The following is a 26,831-nucleotide window of genomic DNA, read 5'->3' as shown; positions in this document are numbered from 1 at the left end:
TTCTGAAATACGGAATAATCCATTATCCAAAATTCTTCTGGTCCCGACCATTTTGGATAAGGGATACTCAACCTGTATTTATTTTAATATAATTTTTTAAAGGAGGCACAAAACTCCATCACAGGCAACAGCAACTGGGATGAACTTATACTTGTGAAAAGACCCCCCTTCCCCCTCTCCCTCGCACTGCGTATAAAACATAGATAGATATACACATACATACATACATACATACACACATACAAGAGAAGAAGGGGCGCTCCTATAGTGCAATATCTTTTTAAATAAAAAAATATTTATTTTTTTCTTATCTGACACCACATACCAAAGTAGGTGGTAAATCTCACCGCAATATAAATCACATCAAATATTGGCATCAATCCACTTTACACAGAGTAAAAAATCATGTACCGAGGTGGGCGGACACTGGCCGGCTTGAGGGGGGGGGGGGGGGGGGGTGGAGCCAAAGCACCAGTCAAAATGTCTTTGATCAATTCTTGCAGGTTGGCTCTAGATGTAATGTACATTATCAGCATAGCGCTGGCAGCAGCAGCGCACACTGCCCAGCACTGACAGGTCATTGTGGTACATGTAGTTCCACAGTGGACACCCCGGCACACCGCTAACGAGCGGGGCTTCACCCCGGCACACCGCTATCAAAGGGGGTGTCCCAAATACAGACGCTAAAATTTAGACGCTAAAGCGTCTGAATCCAGACTCCCTGCAAACCGCAAAGAAGGGGGCACCTGAATTTAGACGCTAAAGCATGTAGATTTAGTAGGGTGTAGGGGTACATAGGGGTGCACTGTGCAAAACACTATTAAACCTGTTCACAATGACACTAGTTGACGTAACAGCTGTCGGCCTTGTTAATTCCACTATCCACGCCACCCCGAAGCGTGGCGAGCGGCGGCAGTATGCGTCCTACGACCTTTTCATACCCCCACTATCCACGTTGGCGTGGAGTTGATTTTATAAAGTGTGGCGATCACAGCGGGCCACCGAGCCCAAAGCGTGGCGAGCGCAGCGAGCCCCGCGAGGGGATGCGTATACCTGTGAAGTTATGCGCGTGCGCTCGCCACACTATATAAAATCAACTCCACGCCGACGTGGATAGTGGGGGTATGAAAAGGTCGTAGGATGCGTACTGCCGCCGCTCGCCACGCTACGGGGTGGTGTGGATAGTGGAATTAACAAGGTCAACAGCTGTTACGTCGACTAGTGTCATTGTGAACAGGTTTAATAGTGTACCCCTATGTACCCCTACACCCTACTAAATCTAGATGCTTTAGTGTCTAAATTCAGGTGCCCCCTTCTTTGCGGTTTGCAGGGAGTCTAGATTCAGATGCTTTAGCGTCTAAATTTTAGCGTCTGTATTTGGGACACCCCCTTTGATAGCGGTGTGCCGGGGTGAAGCCCCATTCGTTAGCGGTGTGCCGGGGTGTCCACTGTGGAACTATAAGTACCCACAATGACCTGGCAGCGCGCGCTGCTGCTGCCGCCAGCGCTATGCTGATAACGTACATTACATCTAGAGCGGCACGCGCTCAGTAAACACAGAGTCTGGCAAGCTGCCAAGTTTCATGAGAGACTGTGCGCGCGGTGGCGCTGTGAAACTACACAAGTACCCCCACTACTCCGCTGGCCCCAAGTCAACTGACCTACCCACTACACTGGCCCCATATCACCTGACCTACACACTACTCCACTGGCCTCATGCCACCTGACCTACCCACTACTCCGCTGGCCCCATGCCACCTGACCTACCCACTACACTGGCCCCATGTCACCTGACCTACCCACTACACTGGCCCCATGTCACCTGACCTACCCACTACACTGGCCCCATGTCACCTGACCTACCCACTACTCCGCTGGCCCCAAGTCACCTGACCTACCCACTACTCTACTGGCCCCAAGTCACCTGACCTAAGCATGGAGGGATGCTTTCTACTCTACAGAAAAGATAGGGAAAATAGAAAGGGCGGGGGTGTGTGCCTATATGTAAAAAATAACTTAACATCGTGTGAGAAAGAAATGAGCACAGGTACAGAGGAAGATTACATTGAGGCTGTGTGGGCAGAGATAACCGACAATAACAAAAAAACCTAATAAAATTTTAATAGGGGTATGCTATAGACCTCCGAACATAAACGAAAGGGACGAGTCTCTTCTTTTAAACCAAATCAAACAATCATCAGATCAGGGTCAGGTATTAATTATTGGGGATTTTAATTTACCTGATATTGATTGGAAAAACGTAACGGCAAGAAGCAGTGGGTTCCTAAGTTTACTTAAAGACCAGTTTATCACACAAACGGTAGAAGCTCCAACTCGTAATAAGGCATTATTGGAATTGGTATTAACAAATAACATAGATCTAGTCTCAAACACAAAAGTAATTGAACATCTAGGGAACAGTGACCACAATATGGTTTCACTGGAAATCAACTTCAGTAAATTACATCATAAAGGATCGGCAAAAATACTAAACTTCAGAAAAGTTAAACTTTGAAATATTCAGAGAAGCCCTAAAAAGAATTGTGTGGGAAACTGTTTTTGAGGGGAAAAATGCTGAGGAAATGTGGGATACTCTAAAAAATTTACTGGAATCATTAATTATTAAATACATTTCTTAAGTAAATAAGGGTAAATTCAATAAAAAAAAAAAGCCACCATGGTTGGACAAAAAAGTTAGGTCAGCAATCAACTATAAAACAAGAGCATTTAAATTCTATAAAAATAACTTAAATGAGGAGGCGTTCACCAATTATAAAGAATCAAACAAAATTTGCAAAGGGGCAATCAAAGTAGCTAAAAGGGATTATGAAGAGCGCATAGCCACTGAAAGCAAAACTAACCCCAAGAAGTTTTTCAAATACATAAATAGTAAACGTATAATTAAGGACAACATAGGCCCACTAACCGATATCACTGCAAAAAGTTTTACGGAGGATAAGGGAAAAGCAAAACTGTTACATGAGTTCTTCTCAGTGTTTACTAAGGGAGAGCAGACTGTGGAATGCACACACCACAAATGGGATGAACAAGCCAGACCTCAATATTGATTTCTCTACCGAGGAAATAATATTGAGGCTCAGCAAAATCAAAACAAATAACTCACCTGGGCCCGATGGGATTCATCCTAGGGTACTAATGGAATTAAGGGAGGAATTAGCTTCCCCTCTACATTATATCTTCAATAATTCACTATCATCAGGAAAGGTACCAAAAGACTGGAGGAGAATAGCAGAGGTAGTGCCATTATTCAAAAAAGGAAAAAAGGAGGATCCCGCTAATTACAGACCTGTTAGTTTAACATCAATAGTGGGTAAACTATTTGAAGGATTTTTAAGAGATGGGATCCAGGAATATTTAGACCTTCATAGTTTACTCAGTTATAACCAGCATGGGTTCGTGAAAAATCGTTCATGCCAAACTAATCTACTTGGTTTCTATGAAGAGGTTAGCAAAAACCTTGATAATGGAAATGCTGTAGATGTGATTTTCCTAGATTTTGCTAAAGCCTTCGACACCGTACCACACAAGAGGTTGATAAATAAAATGGAGGACCTGGGATTAGGGGCAAATATCTGCAGATGGGTAGGGAACTGGCTGTGTAATAGAGAACAAAGGGTGGTTGTGAACAGTGCAGTTTCAAATATGATACCAGTACTAAGTGGTGTGCCACAGGGTTCGGTTCTAGGGCCCATTTTGTTTAACATTTTTATTAACGATATTGGGATAGAGTTACTCAGCAATGTATCCATCTTTGTGGACGATACAAAACTGAGCAGAGTTATTAAATCATCAGAAGATGTCACCACGCTTCAAAATGATCTTGACAATCTAGACAAGTGGGCAAAAAAAGTGGAAGATGAGGTTCAATGTGGACAAATGCAAGGTCATGCACCTTGGGAGACATAACCAGTGTGCTAGTTATAACCTAAGCGGAGATGAATTGGGTAATTCAGTACACGAAAAGGATCTAGGAGTCCAAATAGACAACAAACTAGGGTGTAGTGCTCAATGTAATATAGCAACTAAAAAGGCCAATAAAACTCTAGCATGTATTAAAAGGGGCATGGAAACTAGGGATTCAAAAGTAATTATGCCTCTGTACAAATCATTGGTTAGACAGCACCTCGAATACGGAGTACAATTCTGGGCCCCACACTATAAAAAGGACATCATAGAATTAGAAAAAATCCAAAGAAGAGCAACTAAGCTTATTAGGGGAATGGAGACTTTAAGCTACGAGGAGAGATTAAGCAAGCTGGGACTATTTACACTAGAGAAGAGACGTTTAAGGGGGGGGGATATGCTCAACATGTACAAATATATCAGGGGCCAATATAAGGAACTGTCAAGCGCCCTTTTTTCTGCTAGACAGGAATCTAGGACGAGAGGGCACGAGTTTAGATTAGAAGAAAAAAGATTTTGTTCATCTAGAAGAAAAAATTTCTTTACAGTCAGAACAGTCAAACTTTGGAACTCTCTTCCTGAAGAAGTGGTGTCGGCAGACACTATAAATACGTTTAAAATAAGGTTGGATAAACATTTATTGGTTAAAAACATCCACGGGTATGAATAAGTAACAATCTGCCTTTAAAATATCAGAACATACTATACAACAAGGGATTAGCTACTATAAACATAGATTGAACTAGATGGACGCAAGTCTTTATTCAGCCTCACCTACTATGTAACTATATACCCACTACTCAGCTGGCCACAAGTCACCTGACCTACCCACTACTCCGTTTGCCCCAAGTCACCGGACCTACCCACTACACTGGCCCCATGTCACCTGACCTACCCACTACTCCGCTGGCCCCATGTCACCTGACCTACCCACTACTCCGCTGGCCCCATGTCACCTGACCTACCCACTACTCCGCTGGCCCCATGTCACCTGACCTACCCACTACTCCGCTGGCCCCATGTCACCTGACCTAAGCACTTCTCCACTGGCCCCATGTCACCTGACCTACACACTACTCTGCTTGCCCCATGTTACCTGACCTACCCACTACACTGGCCCCATGTCACCTGACCTATATACTACTCCGCTGGCCCCATGTCACCGGACCTTCTCCTCTCTGACGGGGCAGCTTCCCCACTCCTCCTGTCTGATGGGGCCTGCTTCTCCTCTCCTGTCCCACTCCTCCTGTCTGAAGGGCCAGCTTCCCCACTCCTCCTATCTGACAGGGACAGCTTCTCCTCTCCTGCCCCACTCCTCCTGCCTCCTGTATGTAAGACCATTACAATAACCCAATCCCACACCTTATCCTACAGCTCATTCCCAGAGAACAGACATCAGCCCCATGTAGGCCTGAGGACAGGATACAATGAGGGGCCAAGGTCAGCTATCGGGTTCCATAAAGAAAATTAGATGTTGAAACTTACTCTCAGGAGCATGCAAGTGAGTGCAGTTTATATATCCCACAATCCTTAGCTTCTGTTCTGTGAGTCCAACGTGAACCTGGAAATATAAGACAAGAAAGAATCAGGAGAGCGACAATAAAGAACCATCCTCTGACATGACGCAGACATGCCTTTACACTGAACAGATTTACCACCAAGTTGTAGGTTTCATTTTTGAGTGTATTTACTGCACGGTACTTTGTGTAAAACTCATACACAGACCTAACCCATCTCCCATGATATATAATAGTGATATGATCAGTATAGGGGCCCTACAGTGTAATGTAATAGAGCATAATTAGGAAGTGGCTCCAACGGACGGCCGCAGGCCTATAATCATATGGATACAAACCTTATTCCAAGCGCAAATAATACCTATCCAATGTCTCGGACACAGACCTAGTGTAGCATTAGTAATCATAGAAATCAAAATGCAGTATGAGCAACATAGACTTAACCCTTTCTATCCAGAAGCCTCTTCCGTGCGTATTTGTTACTCCCATATACGTCACGGTGTGTTACCCATCACACTTTGGCAGGTATTCAATTACAGGTGAAAATTCACTGGGTGTATTTTCCCAATGTTTCACCGGTTGTTTGTTTTTTTCATTCAGCCTATTTCAAGCGGATGGCCGAGAAAAAAAAAATGTTTTGTCCGAAAACACTGGTTTCAGTGAAGCCTGTGTGTTTTAGTTTTGCAAACATGGCCATTTTGGGGGATTTTGCCTCCCCTGCCGGTTGCAGATGAAACAAACCCCCTAATAAAGTAGTGGCACGTGCTGGCTTACCGGGGCTAATGGAATGGCCCCCATTGATAGAATTACCCCAGATCACTGATCAGAGGTAATTGAATAGTGACCAATGACTCTTCTCGGTCACAATTCCATAGGACCATTTCCAGCAATGAAGCCTTGTGACTGGGACAGATCAGTACTGGGCTCATATACGCCACCAATGACATCACTGGGGAACAAGAAGACCAGCTTGTCCCGGATTCTTTGTGCAATTTCTCCATCATGAAAGTTTTTTTTAATGACGCAAAACCCATGTACTTAATTACTAAGGGGTACGTTTTCTAGTACATAACACCCAATTAGACCCTGTCTATCATTTTATAAGATGCAATAGAGAGATGATAGATAGATCTGAGTGGTTGCTATAGGCAATATCACCTATTTTGGTTTTCTTTGAAATAACAAACTTGTCTGACTTTCTGCTGTACTCTGCCCCAGCAACATCTCTATTAGGAGCAAGCATATTGGGCAAACGACCTGGGAACGCCTTCTGCGTCGCACACCTCCTGGGAACGCCTTCTGCGTCGCACACCTCCTGGGAACGCCTTCTGCGTCACACACCTCCTGGGAAGGCTTTCTATGTGTCACACACGCGCTGGGAAGGCTTTCTGTGTCACACACGCGCTGGGAAGGCTTTCTGTGTCACACACGCGCTGGGAAGGCTTTCTGTGTCACACACGCGCTGGGAAGGCTTTCTGTGTCACACACGCGCTGGGAAGGCTTTCTGTGTCACACACGCGCTGGGAAGGCTTTCTGTGTCACACACGCGCTGGGAAGGCTTTCTGTGTCACACACGCGCTGGGAAGGCTTTCTGTGTCACACACGCGCTGGGAAGGCTTTCTGTGTCACCCACGACCTTGGGGTGGCTTTCTATGTTACACAAGCCCTGGGAAGGCTGTTAAAACAGAAATTAACGCATCAATAATTCTATGCTTTTATTACACTCTGTTTTCTTAAAAACGGTTATTATTGCTGCAGATGGCGTTAGCTTGTTGCACAAGGTACTAGCCACGGCATATGAGGCCTACCCTTTGCGCTAAGCAGCAGGTGTTTGTCAGAAGCAGCAACCATTTTGTCAACTATGACTTGCATAAAAACATTAAAAATGGCTGAAGATTCAGAACAGTGCTGGAGAAGTGATTTCTTATAGAGAATAGTTTTTTTTATTTTAGAAGTTTAAGAATGCAATGTTGACAGTACAGAGAATGAGGACAGCCAGCTAGTCTCCACAAACTTGTCAACAATATGAGAACAGGGCCACACATGCGTAGACCCCAAGGCTACTGAATCTTTCCCTAGTAACAAGGAAGGTGGGTGTTGGGTGAATGATGACAGTCTGAGTGAAGGGAAAGCTTGCCAATAAGACTCAATGCTTAAGATGAATTACTTCATGTGAGTAAGGTTTAAATATCAGAGCTAGAGAAGGGAGGGGCAGGCAGTTGAGGAAGAATAGGCAAGCACGGGGGCTGGAGGTAACTATGAATGAGGTTTAATGGCTGATCACTGTCTTTGATAGGTTTCCATTTTGATTTGAGCTAATCAATTTTATGTTTCTTGTGTTAGTCTGCATTTGCAAATCCCTATAATCAAGCTATATTACAAGTAAAGCATTTTCATACAAGTTTGTGTTGGTGTGCAATTATTTCAGCATTTGCCATTATATTTAAGGGTTATAAAGAAATTATATATAACTATGCGTTATCACTTTCTATGAATCACACGCCCTGGGAAGGCTTTCTATGTTACACATGTCCGGATGAGAACACTCCATCATTGCTCAATGCACCCAATGCTTTCCAGAGTCCAAGAAAGGAACCTTTATTGTCATATTTTACCCTATTGTCAGGCCCGGCAACAGGGGGGGGGGGTCAAAGGGGACAACTGACCCGAGCGATCTGAGGGGCCCCAAGGAATGGCTCCAGCAGTGATTTACTTGCATGTCTGCTCAGCCGCCCGCCCGATCAGTCATCCCTCCTGTTGCTCAGCCCCCGGCTCATACCCCCTCAGCCGCCTGCACTGCCCTCTGACTGTTTAGCTCCCCAAGCAACCTGATCAGCCCTCAGCTTCCCATTCAGCCCTCCGGCCGCACAGCCTCCTGGTCGCTCAGCTGCATGCTCATATCCTCCCAAAACACCCCCCCACAACAAACCAGGGGCTCTTCGCATGCACAGACATTTCCAGGTCCAGCCACTGGTTGCGCCATCACTGTCCACCTGCTCAGCCCACCAGCCACAAAGCTGTGCATCTGACTGCACAGCTCCCTGGCCGCTCATCCATGTGCAAAGGCCCCAGCCTCTTAGCCACCTGCTGAGCCGCTTTGTTAGCCTCCTTGACGCTCAGCCCCCCTGCCACACACCGGCCCTGCTCTCAGCAGCCTTCTCAGCCTGCCCCACTGAGCAATCAAAGGCTGTGAACAGGCAGACCATGTCTGGCCACTGATAAAACGATCCCCGCAGGGCCTCTGCGCAGCGCTGCTGGACTACAAGAGTATAAAAACAGGCAACACATGTGGATTCTGGACTGGAGGTTGAAGAATTGTAAAGCAAGTTACTGACGAAACACTGACTTTGGGGATGTATTCAATCCAGCCCGCTATTCCTGTGTGTCATTCGACCTATTAGATATGGGGTCTGTTCTTCCGACTGGCGGAATATATTTTCTGAAAGTCCTAGCATTGGTTAAAACATGTGCTGACAGTCGGAAATGCCAGTGGATTCGACAATTCAGCATCCTGTATTCCAACAATACAGATTCACCATCATAGGGAGGTGAATCTTTGCCTGATTAAATACCGTCGGCCACTAATTCCGCCCGGTGGAAATATCGTCCGGTATTAATTACCCCCTTAATCTTGTTGTGTGGGTCTGGGATCCAGGGGAGGGAGATGGGGGGGGGGCAGAAATATAAGTGTACCGGGCCCCAAGATATTTGTTGCAAGCCCTGTCTATTGCTTTATAACAAAGGTCACCCATTAGCATAGGATGGTTCCCGCCCTTGTGAGTCCCCAAATGTTTGTGCAGACACTTGTGAGACTCCACCACATCTCCCATCCCCTAGAATTTCTCGGGCCTACAGAAACGCCTGCTCTATTACTGAGGAAAACTATCTGCCCACTGCTCTATCAGGGGAGGGAGGTAGATATCATCAGGGTCATCAACTGTCCTGCCTGGAACAAGTAAGATGCATTCTGAGAAGTCCTTCAGACTGTAGTGGTTGTACTTCTGCCCACCATCCCACTCACAGAAACATCAGTACTAGGTGTACCCCACATACATAGCTCATGGCGGCTCTTTCCTGGTGTCATACGGTGCTGTGATATTTGCAGCAGGTGCCGGAGGTACAGAATGACTCATGTTACAGGAAGGACAGCGGCCTCTAAGCTGACTGGGAGTAAATGAACACGCGCCAGCCAGTCAGTCATTCACATGATGCTCGTAACCAGAGACTATACGACAATGGTGTCACCCGAACATTTAGACTGTGCTCACCTGTACAGTAAACTATCTCCTTGATACAAGTTGTAACGTTATTATGTACATTATTGCAGTGCTCGAAATGGAAATTTTGAAGTGGGGGTATGGCAAAATAAGTATATTTTTTTGCGCACACTCCCGAAAGGAGGTGTGGTCAATTTAAAAAGGGGCATGGTCAAAGGGGGTGTGGTCCATCAAAGTGGGCGCTGACACAACTAATGAAGTTAACCATCCTTTATGTCTTATGCTTAGGGACGAAAGTACAATGCTCCAAACATACAGAGAACTTCCCCGTTTAGGGAAAAACAGCACTCACCAGACTTTAGCACTGTGGTATTCAGGGTAAATGTCCCACTGGTTTAATCACAAGATCGGTCTGTCGACGTTTCGGTCCCTCAAGACCATTATCAAGGCAGAGACAGCAACAAACAGCATATACAGCAGCAGCATCAATGGCACACAATAGTGGCTGGTCTGGTGAGTGCTGTTTTTCCCTAAACGGGGAAGATAGAGATAGATAGATAGATAGATAGATAGATAGATAGATAGATAGATAGATATCAGCACTCACCAGACTTGAATGGAATGTTCAAAAGTACCAGGAGGTCCAGGTTTATTCAGTCAAATGCAGCCTGATGATGTTTCGGTCCTCTAGGGGCCCCAGTTCCTTTTTCCTACATTTGGATTACCATTGTTGTGTTTCGGATTCTTTGCTGGCTCCTTCGCTGCTTTAATAAAGGTCCCCAGAGGACCGAAACGTCTGCAGGCTGCATTTGACTGAATAAAACTGGACCTCATGGTACTTTTGAACATTCCATTCTGGCGAGTGCTGTTCTTTCCCTTCGGGGAATCCACCTCTGTCTGCATAGTACTATATTTACATTGTCATTGAATGGCACCCCAGCGGTCACTGAAATTGAAGGTGAGAGTGCAGGGCTATGCATACACAAGATACTCTCAGCAAATGAGGGGAATTATTCCAAGTCTCGCACCAGGTTTCCCGCTTCCCTTTCATCAGACTTCTCACAGGTTACAAAATGAAAACACATTATTGCATATATGCAACATAAGTTTTTCATGGGGTTTTTTGTGCCAATGTTAACACCTGAAAATGTGGACCCCCATTACTGTTCACACAGATGTTAAAAGCATGAAAAACTCAGAACTCACACTCACTTAGAAGCCACTGTACCTTGACACAGAGAAGTCCTTTAGAAGCCAGGGCATCCTCCCCACGGGCATTGGGATAGAAATAGTACTTGGCATTAATAATGGAGTGGCGACTGGCCAGGAATAATCCGCTGTTAAAGAACTTGAAGCCACCGCTGTGAGGTCCTGAAGGCCCAATATCATACAGAATATGGGGAAAAGACGGAGCAAGGCAGCGGCGCAGTTTACGAGATGCACGTCCATCAAACACTTCCTGCAGGCATACAAAATCTGCATTATGGGGGAAAACCAAGGACACTTCAAAAGGGAAATCTCCTTGTCCAGGTTTCCCCTCATACTCCTTATTGGGTGTCTCAATCATTGGCAGGACATCTTCTGTGCTACAAATTGGCATCGAGTCCTCATTACTTGTCTGTAGCGACTCTGCAGGAAGACTCAGGAACTTGGAAATGACAGAAGTGCGACTTTGTGTGTGACTCAAGTTACTGAAACGTGCCAAGCCATCGGGCAGGAGACATAGATTGGCACTGATGAAGATGAAGGAGCAGTCACCCTGAAGTATCTTCTCTGGAGAGCTGTGTGTCTGTACATGTTGCTGGTAACAGAATGGACGGCGCGCTCGATGCAGAGGAGCCCAGAACACAAAACCAAACACAGCTAAGGGCAGTGAAAGAAGGAAAAGAAGCAGAAAGAATGGAACTCCAAGCACCAGGGGAAGAATTCTCAGGGCAGAACCCCGAGAACGCTCCCTGCTGGTGAGAACCACACAAGACAGAAGGCGATCAATGAACCAGTAAGATGGAAAGAGAAGAACACAGCTCAGGGAGAAGAGAACATGAAGGAAAAACCAGCGGAAGGGGGACTCAAACTGAAGCATTGAAGATACTGAGCCACTCACATAGACCCTGAAACATAAAAAGACAAACAGACCAATTAGTTTATGCTGTAACTAAACCATCTCATTATCCCGGACCCCTAACCCAAACCATCTCATTATCCCGGACCCCTAACCTAAACCATCTCATTATCCCGGACCCCTAACCCAAACCATCTCATTATCCCGGACCACTAACCCAAACCATCTCATTATCCCGGACCACTAACCTAAACCATCTCATTATCCCGGACCACTAACCTAAACCATCTCATTATCCCGGACCCCTAACCTAAACCATCTCATTCTCCCAGACCACTAACCCAAACGATCTCATTCTCCCAGACCACTAACCCAAACCATCTCATTATCTCGGACCCCTAACCTAAACCATCTCAGTCTCCAGGACCTAACCCTACCACAATCATCTTTGTCTTCACGACCCCTAAACATCTCAGTCTCCTGCACTGCTAACCCAAATCATCCATCTCCAGGACCCCTAAACCAAATCATCTCAGTCTCCTGCACCCCCCTAACCCCAATCATCTCAGTCTCCTGCACCCCTAACCCAAATCATCTCATTCTCCCAGTCCCCTAACTCAAATCTAATTTTCCTGCACTTTAAAACAAAAAGTCGGGTGCAGATAAAAATAGTGTGCTATAGAGTTTTGTGGGTATAATATACCCTCTGCTTCTTTGTAAGAATTAAATCAATATTACTCTATAGCAACTATTGTGTTACTGTATACAACCTAATATATATTTGTTTATAGATCAAATTTACACATTTTTATCCACTCGGCAGCTCCCAACTAGTTTACTGGAACATTATTGGAGTACAATGAATTAAGCAAAAAGAGCGCTTTGGATCCAAACCGCTCTCTTTGCATAATCATTCCCCTGCACCCCTAACTGAAATCACCTTACTCTCCTCCAAGGTCACCGTCATGGTTGAACGCCATTTTGACGCCAGCATAAATGGAAATAAAAATGAGTGGATTGAAAAATCTCTCCAAATGCGATTGTATGTAAAAAGGATGGTTTATTGGGGTAGTGCCTGGATATGGGAAGCCCGCTGCTGGGCACAAGGTATATGTATTGCTGTAGTGCCTGGATATGGGAAGCCCGCTGCTGGGCACAAGATATATGTATTGGGGTAATGCCTGGATATGGGTAGCCCGCTGCTGGACACAAGGTATATGTATTGGGGTAATGCCTGGATATGGGTAGCCCGCTGCTGGGCACAAGATATATGTATTGGTGTAGTGCCTGGATATGGGAAGCCCGCTGCTGGACACAAGGTATATGTATTGGGGTAATGCCTGGATATGGGTAGCCCGCTGCTGGACACAAGGTACATGTATTGGTGTAGTGCCTGGATATGGGAGCCCACTGCTGGGCACAAGGTATATGTATTGGTGTAGTGCCTGGATATGGGAAGCCCGCTGCTGGGCACAAGATATATGTATTGGGGTAATGCCTGGATATGGGTAGCCCGCTGCTGGGCACAAGATATATGTATTGGGGTAATGCCTGGATATGGGACGCCTGCTGCTGGGCACAAGATATATGTATTGGGGTAATGCCTGGATATGGGTAGCCCGCTGCTGGACACAAGGTATATGTATTGGTGTAGTGCCTGGATATGGGAGCCCACTGCTGGGCACAAGGTATATGTATTGGTGTAGTGCCTGGATATGGGAAGCCCGCTGCTGGGCACAAGATATATGTATTGGGGTAATGCCTGGATATGGGAAGCCCGCTGCTGGGCACAAGGTATATGTATTGGGGTAATGCCTGGATATGGGACACCTGCTGGGCACAAGGTATATGTATTGGTGTAGTGCCTGGATATGGGACGCCTGCTGCTGGGCACATGGTATATGTATTGGTGTAGTGCCTGGATATGGGAGCCCGCTGCTGGGCACAAGGTATATGTATTGGTGTAGTGCCTGGATATGGGAGCCCGCTGCTGGGCACAAGGTATATGTATTGCTGTAGTGCCTGGATATGGGACGCCCGCTGCTGGGCACAAGGTATATGTATTGGTGTAGTGCCTGGATATGGGAAGCCCGCTGCTGGGCACATGGTATATGTATTGCTGTAGTGCCTGGATATGGGAAGCCCGCTGCTGGGCACATGGTATATGTATTGGTGTAGTGCCTGGACATGGGAAGCCTGCTGCTGGGCACATGGTATGTGTATTGCTGTAGTGCCTGGATATGGGACGCCTGCTGCTGGGCACATGGTATATGTATTGGGGTAGTGCCTGGATATGGGAAGCCCGCTGCTGGGCACAAGGTATATGTATTGGTGTAGTGCCTGGATATGGGTAGCCCGCTTCTGGGCACAAGGTATATGTATTGCTGTAGTGCCTGGATATGGGAAGCCCGCTTCTGGGCACAAGGTATATGTATTGGTGTAGTGCCTGGATATGGGAGCCCACTTCTGGGCACAATGTATATGTATTGCTGTAGTGCCTGGATATGGGAAGCCCGCTGCTGGGCACAAGGTATATGTATTGGTGTAGTGCCTGGATATGGGAGCCCACTTCTGGGCACAATGTATATGTATTGGGGTAGTGCCTGGATATGGGAAGCCCGCTGCTGGGCACAAGGTATATGTATTGGGGTAGTGCCTGGATATGGGAGCCCACTTCTGGGCACAATGTATATGTATTGGTGTAGTGCCTGGATATGGGAGCCCACTGCTGGGCACAAGGTATATGTATTGCTTGGATATGGGATGCCAGCTGTTGGGCACAAGGCATAGAGTGTGAGTATGTATGTTCAGCACGGAGCTGGGACTGCACCGTATATTTTCAATGTATATATGTCTAAGAGTATTAGGAGTATTGAGGAATGCATCGTAAAAGGTAAAATGCACTTACTCTGTATGTGACCGGTGAAGTAATCCACCAGTCTCTGTGAGTAGATTACATGTTAATGGTCATTTCCTAGGAAGGGATCGGAGACATTTTGCGGTTGATCAATGCACAGCAGGAACCGGGCTTGGTGCATTGATTAACATAAGAACCTGTTCCTGTGGGACAAGGCGTCAGTAACGGCGACTTCTGGGTTTCTTTAGGTTAGGTGACCAGGAGATAATCAGAGGATCACAAAGGAAATTAGATTCATCCTTGTAGCATGTAATCATGATTTAGTTATGCATTGCACGTAAGATGGTCTGATTAATATGCGAACCCCTAAGGTATATTCTCCCTATAGATTGTAAGCTTGCAGCAGGGCCCTCCTACCTCCAAGTCTGTCTGTTGTTACCCAGTTTGTTTTATCTCTTTCTACTATTGTAAAGCACAACGGAATCTGCTGCGCTATATAAGACGCTGTAACGGAATCTTCTGTGCTATATAAGACACTGTAACGGAATCTGCTGCGCTATATAAGACGCTGTAACGGAATCTGCTGCGCTATATAAGACACTGTAACGGAATCTGCTGCGCTATATAAGACGCTGTAACGGAATCTGCTGCGCTATATAAGCCACTGTAACGGAATCTGCTGCGCTATATAAGACACTAACGGAATCTGCTGCGCTATATAAGACACTAACGGAATCTGCTGCGCTATATAAGACACTGTAACGGAATCTTCTGCGCTATATAAGACGCTGTAACGGAATCTGCTGCGCTATATAAGACCCCGTAACGGGATCTGCTGCGCTATATAAGTCCCTGTAACGGAATCTGCTGCGCTATATAAGACCCTGTAACGGAATCTGATGCGCTATATAAGACGCTTTAACGGAATCTGCTGCGCTATATAAGACGCTGTAACGGAATCTGCTGCGCTATATAACACACTTAACGGAATCTGCTGCGCTATATAAGACACTGTAACGGAATCTGCTGCGCTATATAAGACACTAACGGAATCTGCTGCACTATAGAAGACACTGTAACGGAATCTGCTGCACTATATAAGACACTGTAACGGAATCTGCTGCGCTATATAAGACACTAACGGAATCTGCTGCGCTATATAAGACACTGTAACGGAATCTGCTGCTCTATATAAGACACTGTAACGGAATCTGCTGCGCTATATAAGACACTGTAACGGAATCTGCTGCGCTATATAAGACACTGTAACGGAATCTCCTGCGCTATATAAGACGCTGTAAAGGAATCTGCTGTGCTATATAACACACTGTAACGGAATCTGCTGCGCTATATAAGACACTGTAACGGAATCTGCTGCGCTATATAAGACACTGTAACGGAATCTGCTGCGCTATAAAGAAACTGTAAATAAATAAATAATAAATATATGGGGGAGGCACCGGTTGGTTGGAGAGGACAGGGTGGAATTACCCCCTACGGTATTGTGTGTTGGAGTTAGACAAAAGGTGGGCTCCAGCCCAGTGTAAAGTTGTACCTCTTCTACTCTGACTGCTGTATGTTGATCCCCTGGTAATAGGAGAGGGCTCTTTTAAAAAAGTAGTCCCATCCTCTGCCTGCGCTGGGTATCCAGTTTCGACAAAGCTCCACCCTCTGCCAGATACCAGATATAGATGTATACAGGACATATAGTCTCACACACAAACAGTGCAATATATAGATGTATATTTTTATTTTATTTATAAGGTGCCACAAGTGTTTCGCAGCGCCGAACAAAAGGAACAGTACAGGGAGACAAAACTTGGCATAACATTGAATAAATAACAAAAATACAGTACAAATAAAGAGCACCACAGTTCAATACACATTACAGCTTAAATATAAGTAGTGAGGACTCAATCAACATACAACTAGAGGCTTGAGGCCAATGATGGAGATGAGTATGCGGACAAAGATGGTCACTGAGTGTTTGACTATAGGAGAGCTGTGAGTGAAATGTGAAGAGAAGTGGGCTTTGAAAACAGGAAGGAAGAGGGCCCTGCTCGGAGGAGCTTACAATCTAGTAGGAAGGGGAGACAGACAGATTACACGAGGTGCAAGCAAGTGGGTGGTGGCTAGATAGCAGGATGTAAACAGGGAAGGGGTTGGAGAACCAGCTGGTTCATGCAGTGGAAGGGTACGCTTTGATGAATAGGTGAGTTTTCAGTGCCCGTTTGAAGCTTTGCAAGGTCGGGAGAGCCTAATGGAGCGATAGAATGTGTTCCACTGAAGGGGTGCAGCACAGGCAAAGTCCTGTACTCTAGCGTGGGAAGCAGTGAGGGAGGGTGTATGAAGTTAGAGATATATGGAGCAATGGAGTTAGAGATGGCCCTGTATGTGAGTGTGAGGTGTTCGAAGAGGATTCTGTAGGGGAATGGGAGCCAGTGCAGATTTTGTTGAAGGGGAGTGGCAGAATTAGAGCGGCGGGAGAGGAAGATAAGCCTGGCTGCAGCATTGAGGACAGATTGGAGAGGAGCCAGTTGGGATCGAGCGAGGCCGGTGAGGAGAACATTGAATTAGTCGAGCCATGAGATGACCAGTGAGTGGATGATCAGCTTAGTTGCACTCTGTGAGAGAAAGGGCCTGATGCGAGCAATGTTGCATAACAGGAAAGATAATGAGTTCGGTTTTGTCCATATTCAGCTTCAGAAATCGCTCAGACATCCAGGTGGAGATGGCAGAGATGCAGTTGGAAACCTGAGAGAGAACAGTGGGGGACAGATCAGGAGAGAAGAGGTAGATTTGGGTGTCATCAGCATAGAGGTGATATTGGAAGCCAAAGAGGTTAATGAGTGCACCCAGAGAGGAGGTGTACAGGGAGAACAGAAGGGGGCCAAGGACGGAACCCTGAGGGACCCCGACAGGAAGGATAGAAGGTGGTGAGGTAGAGCCAGAGGCAGAGAATGAGAAGGAACGGTTGAAGAGGTAAGAGGAAAACCCATTGAAGACCGTGTTAGAGAGGCCAATGTTTTGGAGTGTGTGGAGGAGGAGAGGGTGATAAGTCCAAAAGGATAAGCAGGGAGAAGTGACCCTTGAAATTGGACGACAGCAGGCCATTGGCGACTTTCACTAGGGCAGTTTCAGTGGAGTGAAGTGGACGAAAGCCAGATTAAAGGGGATCAAGGATGGAGTGGTCAGACAGGTAGCTTGTGAGACGCCTGTAAACCAGCCGTTCTAGTATTTTAGAGGCAAATTGGAGAAGAGAGATAGGTCGGTAGCTTGTGGGAGATAAAGGGTCCAGGTTTGGTTTTTTAAGAATAGGAGAGACCAGAGCATGTTTGAAGGGTGAGGGAAAGATGCCAGTAGAAAGGGATAGGTTAAAGAGGTGAGCAAGGTGGGAGCAGCCAATGGGGGAGGGGGAACTGAGGAGACGGGAGGGGAGAGGGTCCAAGGGACAGGTAGAGGGGGGAGAGGATGAGATGAGGGAGCGGACTTCCGCAGCTGTAGTAGGGCAGAAGGATGACATAGTTGGGTAGTTGGGAGGGGAGGATTATCTCAATTTTAGAGAGGAAGAAGGAGGCAAAGTCAGTGGCAGTGAGGGATGAAGGGAGGAGGGGTGGTGCAGGTCGAAGTAGAGTGTTGGAAGTTTCAAAGAGATGGCGGGGATTGGAGGAATGAGAAGAGATGAGAGATTTGAAAAAAAATTGTTTGGCAGAGGAGAGAGCAGCGCTGTAGGAGGAGAGAATAAACTTGAAATGGAGGCAGTCTGCCAGAGTGAGATTTCCTCCAGAGGCGTTCAGCAGAGCGTGCACATTTTTTGCAAGAATCGTGTTAGTTTGTTGTGCCAGGGTTGGTGTTTAGAGCGTTGGAGGGGGACAGTGTGGAGGGGGGCCACAGAGTCGAGAGCAGAGGTGAGAGAAGAGTAATAGAAAGAGGCAGCCTGGTTAGGGCAGGTCATTGTGTAAAGAGGAGAGAGGAAAGTCTCCAGGGAGGACAGGACAGTAGGGTCTAAAGGCCCGAGGTTACGTCTGGTGACTGTGGGTCTGGGCAATAAGGGGAGAGGGGAGGATAAGATGGTGAAAGAGAGCAGATTGTGGTCAGAGTGGGAAGGAGGAATTAGAGAAATCAGAGATGCATACAGGATACACAGTCACACACATTGCAGTATATAGATGTATACAGGATACATAGTCACACACATTGCAGTATATAGATGTATACAGGATATATAGTCACACACAGCGCAGTATGGATTCTTACCGGGTAATACGCTTTCCTCTACTCTTCCATGGCAGCTGACATATGGGTTTCCTCCTCATTATGTAGATATCTGGAAAGGAAAAGAAAAGACACTGCCCCTATATAAGGCCCGCCCCTACAAGGCTATGTGTCTTTCAATTATAAAGCTATATCTCTTCTCTTTTTTTTTTTTTTATATAACATAACACAGTGGTTCCCAAACTTTTTGAATCACGGCACCCTAAAGTATCAGAATATTTTTCACGGCACCCCTAGGCCAAAAGTTGGCTACTAATTTCAGGAAAAATATTAAATTAGTTGTGATTTAAATGTTTTCCTTAGGTCCACTTATGTGGTGAGAAACATGATTCACTTCTGTTTACCCACATATTCTTAATTGGAAGTCACAAGCCCTGATTTTGCCTATTATATTGGCCATAAATAACTTGAATTGGTTCTGGACCACCAACCTGAGGCACCCCTGCAAGTGCTCCAAGGCACCCAGGGCCTAGGCGCACAGTTTGGGAACCACTGACATAACATATATTACTTCATATATCCCAAGGGAGGGAATAATGCTGCCATGGTGGAGTAGAGGAAAGTGTATTAACCGGTAAGAATCTGTACTTTCCTCTACCTCCCCATGGCAGCTGACATATGGGTAATACCATAGCAGTACAACACATTTTTTTTTTTTTCCTGGGTGGGCACCAAAAATAAACAATATAATAATAATAAAAGTTACCTCACTTTTCTCAAAGGATACAAGGTTAACAGTCACCCTTATGTAGATTAATACAGGTTGAGTATCCTGTATCCGAGTATCCGTTATCCGAATTATTCCGAAAACCATACATTTCAGAAAGTGAAAAAAAAAATATTTTTTTTGCTAAAAACTCACTGGGGACTTTGTAACAGCACTACTGGTGACATGATATGTAACTGGCACTATATATGTGCAAGACAATGATTGCTTGGCATTCAAATTCTATATCTGAGATAGTACACAAATTTTGTTTCATGTTTTGAAACCTTGTTTTTTGAACAAATAAAATATATTTGTGTGTATTTTATGTGTTTATACAGCATACATGCAAGATACTTCAAAATACATAATTGAAATATTAAAATATTCCGAAATACGGAATAATCCGTTATCCAAAATTCTCCTGGTCCCGAGCATTTTGGATACGGGATACTCAACCGGTACTACACTTCGTATCTTTCTTCCCAGTTTAGCATCACTGGAGGATTCAATATGTAGCCTATAGTGCCTGGAGAAGGTGTGCGCCGAGGCCCAGCAAGCAGCTTTACACAAGTCTTCTAGGGACGCTGCCCCTTTTTCCGCCCTGGGGAATCTCCATCTTCTTTACCCTGTATGCTTCTGCTATAGTCCTTTATCCACCTAGCGATGGTGGCTTTTGAAGCCCCCATGCCCTTATTCCTGCCTTCGGTAACTACCAAAAGTCTTTGTTCTTCTCCAACTTTCCACTCTTTGAAGATAAATCTTCAGAGCTCTTTTCACATCTAATCTATGAAATTTATTTTCTTTGTCATTCGTCGGGTTTGCACATAACGAAGGTAGCACAATTTCCTGATTGATATAAAAATTGGACACTACTTTGGGCAAAGTGTGGATTTGTTCTTAATACTACTTTATTCTTGTAAAAGATCAGAAACGGTTCCTCCGCCCATAGGGCTTGCAGCTCCGGCACCCTCCTTGTTGATGTGATGGCCACTAAGAACGAGACCTTGGCCGTTAGCCACTTGATAGTTATCTCCTCCAGGGGCTCAAATGGACTCTCTGTTAGGACATTCAGCATAAGGTTCAGGTCCCAGGGTGTCAACGGGTTGCGAAAGGTCGGTCTTATCCTTTTAGCTGCTTGTACAAATCTTTGTACATATTTGTTTTCTGAATTTTTTTTATCCAGAATTGCCCCTAGAGCTGATATCTGTACCTTCAAAGAGCTGACTGATAGCTTCTTATCTAACCCAGCTTGCAAAAATTCCAGAACAGTAGGAATCACTGTAGGGTCCTTGTTTCCTGATCTACAGTATTGTACATATGTCTTCCATATTCTATAGTACGTCCCAGATGTTGAACTCTTTCTGGCTTTCAACAACGTATTAATTACTTTGGTAGAGAATCCCTTGTTTACCAGCTTTCTGGTCTCAGCAGCCATGCCTCTAAGTGCCAGTTATTCAGTTGTGGCTGCGTATACTCGCCTTGCCGCAGCAGGTTGTCGCAGTTTGGCAATCTCCATGGCCCTTCCACCGCCATCCTGACTAGCTTTTGAAACCAGGATCGTCTTGGCCATAGGGGGATAACTACTATCACCGTTGCCTCCTTGTATCTTGTTAAGTAGCCTCGAGATGATGGGAAAAAGGTGGAAAAGCATACATGAGACCTTGCCCCCACTGAGCAGTCAGTGCATCCACCTGCCAAGTTTCCTGCTCCCAGTGCCTTGAAATGAATATGGGCACCTTCTTGTTGCTCCTGGTTGCCATCAGATCGACTTCTGGCCATCCCCATCTGTCTACTATCTCCATGAATACCTCTTGAGATAACTCCCATTCTCCTGGTTTCAGTGGTGCCCTGCTTAGAGCAACCTCTAGCTGGTTCCTTTTTCCTGCTATAAAGACTGCCGTGAGGCTTTTTACCCAGTGTTCCGCCCAGTTTATCACTTGTGTCACTGCCAGCATCAGGTTTTTGCTTTTTGTGCTACGCTGCCTGTTGATGTACGCCACGACTATCTGATTGTCGGAGCGGATAACTACATCTTTCTGATATAAATGTGACTGGAAGTACCAACATGCTTCCTTGACTGCATTCATCTCTCTCACATTCGAGTGCAGCATACTGTTACTCTTTGCCCACTCTCCATGTGCTGCTGATCCTTGGCAAACTGCTCCCCAGCCAAATTTGACTGGCATCTGTTGTTAGGATAACTTGCTCTCCAAAGGCAAACAACTTCCCTTGGCCTAGCCTTCCTGCGTCTAGCCACCAATGAAGATCCGCTCTTGCCTTCCTTGAGAGATGAATCTTTTGATCGGTGTTCTTCCCGTCCCCATCCCACTGGGATAGGAAGCAGTTTTGTAGTCCCCTTGTATGGAACCTTTCCCAACTTACTGTATCTAGGGTTGCCGACATGATTCCTAGCACCCGTAGACAATCCACTGAGCGAACGACTCTCTTCGCCAACAAGTTCAGGATCTCTTGTTTTAACTTGACTCTCCTTTCTTGTGTTAGTGTCACTCTCATTGCTTTTGAGTCTACATTGACCCCCAGATACTTTACTGTCGTTGCCGGTTGTAATTGACTCTTTTTTTATATTTATGAGCCAGCCGTGTTCTTTGAGGTACTCTATGACTCGGTCTGTATGTTTTTGCGCTTGTTTTGCTGACTGCGCCATGACTAGCAAGTCGTCTAAGTACGCCCATACTGCTATGCCTTCTTCTGTGAGGTTTGCAATGAGTACAATCAGCACTTTTGTGAACGTTCTCGGTGATGTGGAAAGGCCGAACGGCAGCGCCGTGAATTGGTAGGTCACCCCTGCCAGTCGGAACCTTAACAATTTTTGGTGTTCTGGGCAGGGCTGTGGAGTTGGAGTCGGAGTCGAGGAGTCGGAGGAAATTTCGAGTACCTGGAGTCGGAGTCGGCAAACCATGCTCCGACTCCGAAAATTATAATTAATGACTTCTCTACTGTAAGAATAAAGACCAATGCATGCAGTGCCTCACATAACCACAAAACGAACACGTTAAGTGACCGTGGAAAAGCATGCTTTTCATGTGCTTCACTATATGGCACGCAACACACAAGTCGGAGCACCGATACTTATAAATGTATTCTCCCTTGTAGTTTACAACTTATTTCCAACGTTCAATAAGGTTTTCAATACCTCGTTGGTAGAAATCACCTGGTGTAGACTCAAAATTCATTCAACCAAGCTCTCCCACCATACGCACAACATCATTTTACGCGGATAAAGATCTTGTTTCATGGGCAGGGTCATTTGTTTACCTTGGCTAAGCCATTCCTTACGCTGGTTCATATTGATGTACAGGCACCATTTTTCGTCGCCAGTAACGATTCGGTAAAGAAATTGTTCCTTGTGTCCATGAATTTAATGGTGACGAGCAAGCAAACCAGCGGAGATTGTGGCTCGTTGATTTTTGTTGTCGTCACAAACTCATGCTCCACACTTCTGAACCTTTCCTATTGTTTTTGTTCCCAAAACAACCAAATAATGTGTTTTTTATCTTTGAACTGGTAAAGTTCCTGTTCCTGATGTTTATGCCTACTGCTACTATCCAGCCATTTAATTAATAAAAAAAATTAATACAACTTTGTTTTCATTGTGTTTGTCCTTTGCTTAAACTGTTCAATACAGTAGAATGTTGGCTTCCCAGCCTCTAGTTTCTGTAGTAATAATATGTATGTTGCCTTTCTTTCCTTCAAGGAATGTATCAAATACATTTGCATATTAATACAGAGGAGGAGGAGTCGAGGAGTCGGCGTCAGAAGTACGAGGAGTCGGAGTCGGAAAATTTATCTACCGACTCCACAGCCCTGGTTCTGGGTAGATGGAAATAGGCGTCTTTTAGAACCTCGACTAACAGCCCAATTTCTCTTGATCTTTGGGCACTGTTATCACTACCCCTTGTGCAATCATCAATTCTAGACTTTCCTTTAAGGCTATTCTTTCCTCTTTCTCATTTGGAATGGGCGAGTCTTCCAGCCACTTCCCCGGTGTCTTTATAAACTCTATTTTGTATCCCGAAGAGATGACTTCTCTCACCCATTTGTCCTATGTGGATCGGGGTCAGACTGACCGAAACTTCAGCAGTCTGCCCCCGACCCTCTCCTTGGCATCATTGTGACATTTGACGAAAAGCAAACCTCCCTTCTTTGCCTCTTTGGCCTCGAAAGGAGCTTCTTCCACCAAACCAGGGTCTCCTATAGCCTCTCCCCGGCCTATAGATCCTAGCTTCCTTGAAGTCTGATGACTGGAATCTCTGAGTTTTATTAAATGGTTTTTTAGACCCTTTATTTTGAGGAAGCCACACAGACTTCCCTCCCGAGATTTTAGAGATGATGTCATCTAATTTTTTTCCAAATAGGTATTCCACCTGGAATGGCAGTGATACCAGCTTATTTTTTGACTGCCCAGGGTTTCAGCCACAAATCCCTTCTGGCCACTGCTGTACTAGCATTGGCCCTTGCCGCCAACCGAACTGTGTCGAGTGAAGCATCACATATAAACTCTACTGCTACTTGCATGTTTTGTATTATCTTAAGTAACTCTGACCTTTTGACCCCATCTAAAAGGTCAGATTCCAAGTCCTGGCACCAGGACCTTAATACCCTCGAAGTCACTGCTATCGCCGATGAGGCCTTGATAGAAGCCCCCGACGTAACATTTTGTTTCTGTAGGTTCAACTCCATCTTACGCTCCATTGCGTCCTTAAACACTTTAGCATCTTCTAAGGGCAGGGTGGTCTTCCCAGAGATTCTAGCAATAGCCGAATCCACCTTCGGAGCCACTTCCCACATCTTAACCTGGTCTGCATCAAAGGGGTACATCTTATTTACCCTCAGTGGAACAGCTACTTTATCGGGGTTAGACCATTCTTCCTCCACTATTTCTAATAAGGTCTTAGACAGCAGGAAGGTTTTTGTTTTCTTCTTTTTGACTTTGAATAAGAGGTCCTGCAATGTACCCTCTTCCTGTGGGTCTTCAATATTCAGTGATTTGTTAATTAGCGTGAGAAGATTATTAAGCAAATCCAGTTCTGGTTTGTCTTGGGTTACTTCACCCTCTTCTATCTCATCATCAATAGCAACAACAGGACCCTCTCCTGGTTCAGAATCCTCTGACAACACCTCTCTGGGCCTTTGTGACATTTTTGTCAAATCATCCTTTGTGATGAAAGTGTCCGCCAATGCTGTTTTCAGCATGGACACTAGGGGTGAAATGTAATAGGGTGAGAGAATCAGAAAGTGAGAGATTTGGTAAGACATCTCCATTTTTTTTTTTTTTTTAAAGCGGCAATCATTTACACTGAAAAATCAAACTGGTTTTGCAGTGTAAATGATTGCCGCTTTAAAAAACCTAGATCTGCCATTTGTGACAACCCCATAAGCTGAGATCCTTTACATCTCTCACATACAGAACCTGCCCATTTATCTGGCAGCAGTTTATCACACGGGAGCATTTTTCAGTATGCAGCTTCTTGTGTTTGGATTTAGTCTCCAATCTTTTCTTACTGGTCTCAGACCTACAAGTAAAATATATGCATATAAGCTGTCTTCCTAACTCATATCTACACACACACACACACACACACACACACACACACAATTCTTCCTCGGCTTACCCTGACTTAGAGGGCTGCTTCCTATCTTCCTCCATCCTCTACTACAGATTTTCCAACTGGCAGAGAAACCAACCATAAGTATGTTTGATACCAAGTAAGCCATTGGCCCAGCAGCGCTGCTGCTATACAGGGCCTTACCTGGTCTGCTGGCAACTGGACCTTCTGCAGAAAGTACATTATAGTACTGAGTGCTTATATATAAGATCCTAAATGGCTCCCCCCTCCTCCGCTTGCGCTTCCGCCATCTACACGCTGTTTCCCTGTGCTTTTCTGGCTCCCGCGCCATCTGATGACGTCAGGCCTCTGTGCTTTCTCCAGACGCCTGACGAGCGCGCTGGTCACTTAAGCGCGACGCCACTGACATCAGACGCCGCGACCCGCGCGCACAGCCCAGGCACCGGAGCTATACGCTGAGACTATCCTGATGCCACAGCTGGGGGACCCAATATTTTGCAGGTAAAAAAATGCGTCAGGGGGGAGAGTATTCCGCCAAATGGACATTAAAACGCCCAACTGTACTAGGCAGCGAGCCTGTTATCCCCACTACACTCGGCAGCGGGAGACCCCTAGTAGATTCCTGCCTAAACCCCTTACTGCACTAGGCAGTGGGGAAGGCTGCAGCCTCTTCACAGGGTAAGCCTCCTCTACCTGGAAAGGGGAAAAAAAAAAAGACACATAGGGGGGAAATTTACTAAAGGAAATTTGTAAAAAATAGGTGTATTTGTATCCAGAAATACACTTATTTTTGACATTTACTATTTATTACGTATTGTCCGGATAGTAAATGTCAAAAATAAGTGTATTTCTGGATACAAATACACCTATTTTTTTTACAAATTTCCTTTAGTAAATTTCCCCCATAGCCTTGTAGGGGCAGTAAGGATAAATTAAAATAAAGAGAGCGCGCACTGTGTTGATCTATTAATTTTTACTCAATAAAAAATTATAAATATAATAAACAATACATAATATTAAAAAATACACAATATTAAAAATGCATATGCAGATACAAATTGATATATAAGCAGCTGACTTAATATTGAGCCTGAATATTTAAGAGTAATGCCTCTGTTTAGTGCATGGATCCTTTGAAAAGTCAATCGCAACTTTGTATGAGAAGATTGGAATTAAATGGATACAGTTGCCTTAGTTCTTGTATAAAGACATAAATATTACCCCTTGTAGTCCTCGTCCTTGTGTGATGTTGTAATCTGGTTTGGGGAGTCCGCTGCCACCGATGGTGCTCTGATGTTGGTTGAGCTGACACCGGGAGCAGACTCCGTGGCCGGGCGTTTGCTTGTCCGCTACAACCAGCGTGGCTCCACGATGGAAAGGGGCTGGCGCTGGGAGCTAACAAGCCGCGACGTTTACCGCTGACAACCAGCGTGGCCCCGGATGGAGAGGGGCTGGCGCTGGGAGCTGTTAGGTCGCAGATGGTAGGAGGTAGCCCGGGCGTCCCGATGGACGGTAGTAGTGGAGTATCACCTGGATCGAGGGTGCAAGGTGCGGTGACGTGGTAAGGCAAATAGCAGGGTCCAATCTCGGAAGTTCAGAGGGTATTGGATCAGTCAGAGGTATTCAGGAAAGTCAGGCAATCAGTCCTTGACGCGTTTCTCCGTCTGAGGGTGCTGACGGTT

The 26,831-nt window shown here is 45.5% G+C and overlaps 1 protein-coding gene across 4 annotated transcripts in view; it reads right to left on the bottom strand.

Moving 5' to 3' along the window:
- The window catches only part of LOC146079840 (sphingomyelin phosphodiesterase 5-like), a 133,851-nt gene that overhangs the window by 100,899 nt on the left and 6,121 nt on the right, over positions 1-26,831 (bottom strand). Inside the window, exons 1-3 of one of the 4 annotated variants that reach the window (XR_014474755.1) lie at positions 18,835-19,605; positions 10,887-11,769; positions 5,410-5,485 (exon numbers count right to left, since the gene is read on the bottom strand). Coding sequence is in view for 3 of the 4 variants with exons in the window: in XM_083186479.1 (XP_083042605.1) it covers positions 5,410-5,485; positions 10,887-11,769; positions 18,835-18,893 (1,018 nt within the window). In the remaining variant the exon portion in view is untranslated. Of the gene's footprint in view, positions 1-5,409; positions 5,486-10,886; positions 11,770-18,834; positions 19,606-26,831 lie in introns of those variants that run through there. The other 3 variants (XM_083186479.1, XM_083186477.1, XM_083186478.1) reach the window with 3 other exon arrangements.

Source organism: Crinia signifera, chromosome 5, assembly GCF_055691185.1.
Source record: "Crinia signifera chromosome 5, ASM5569118v1, whole genome shotgun sequence".
Lineage (NCBI taxonomy): Eukaryota > Metazoa > Chordata > Amphibia > Anura > Myobatrachidae > Crinia > Crinia signifera.
The sequence above is the reverse complement of the archived record's forward strand: the minus strand, read 5'-3'. Positions and strand labels throughout refer to the sequence as shown.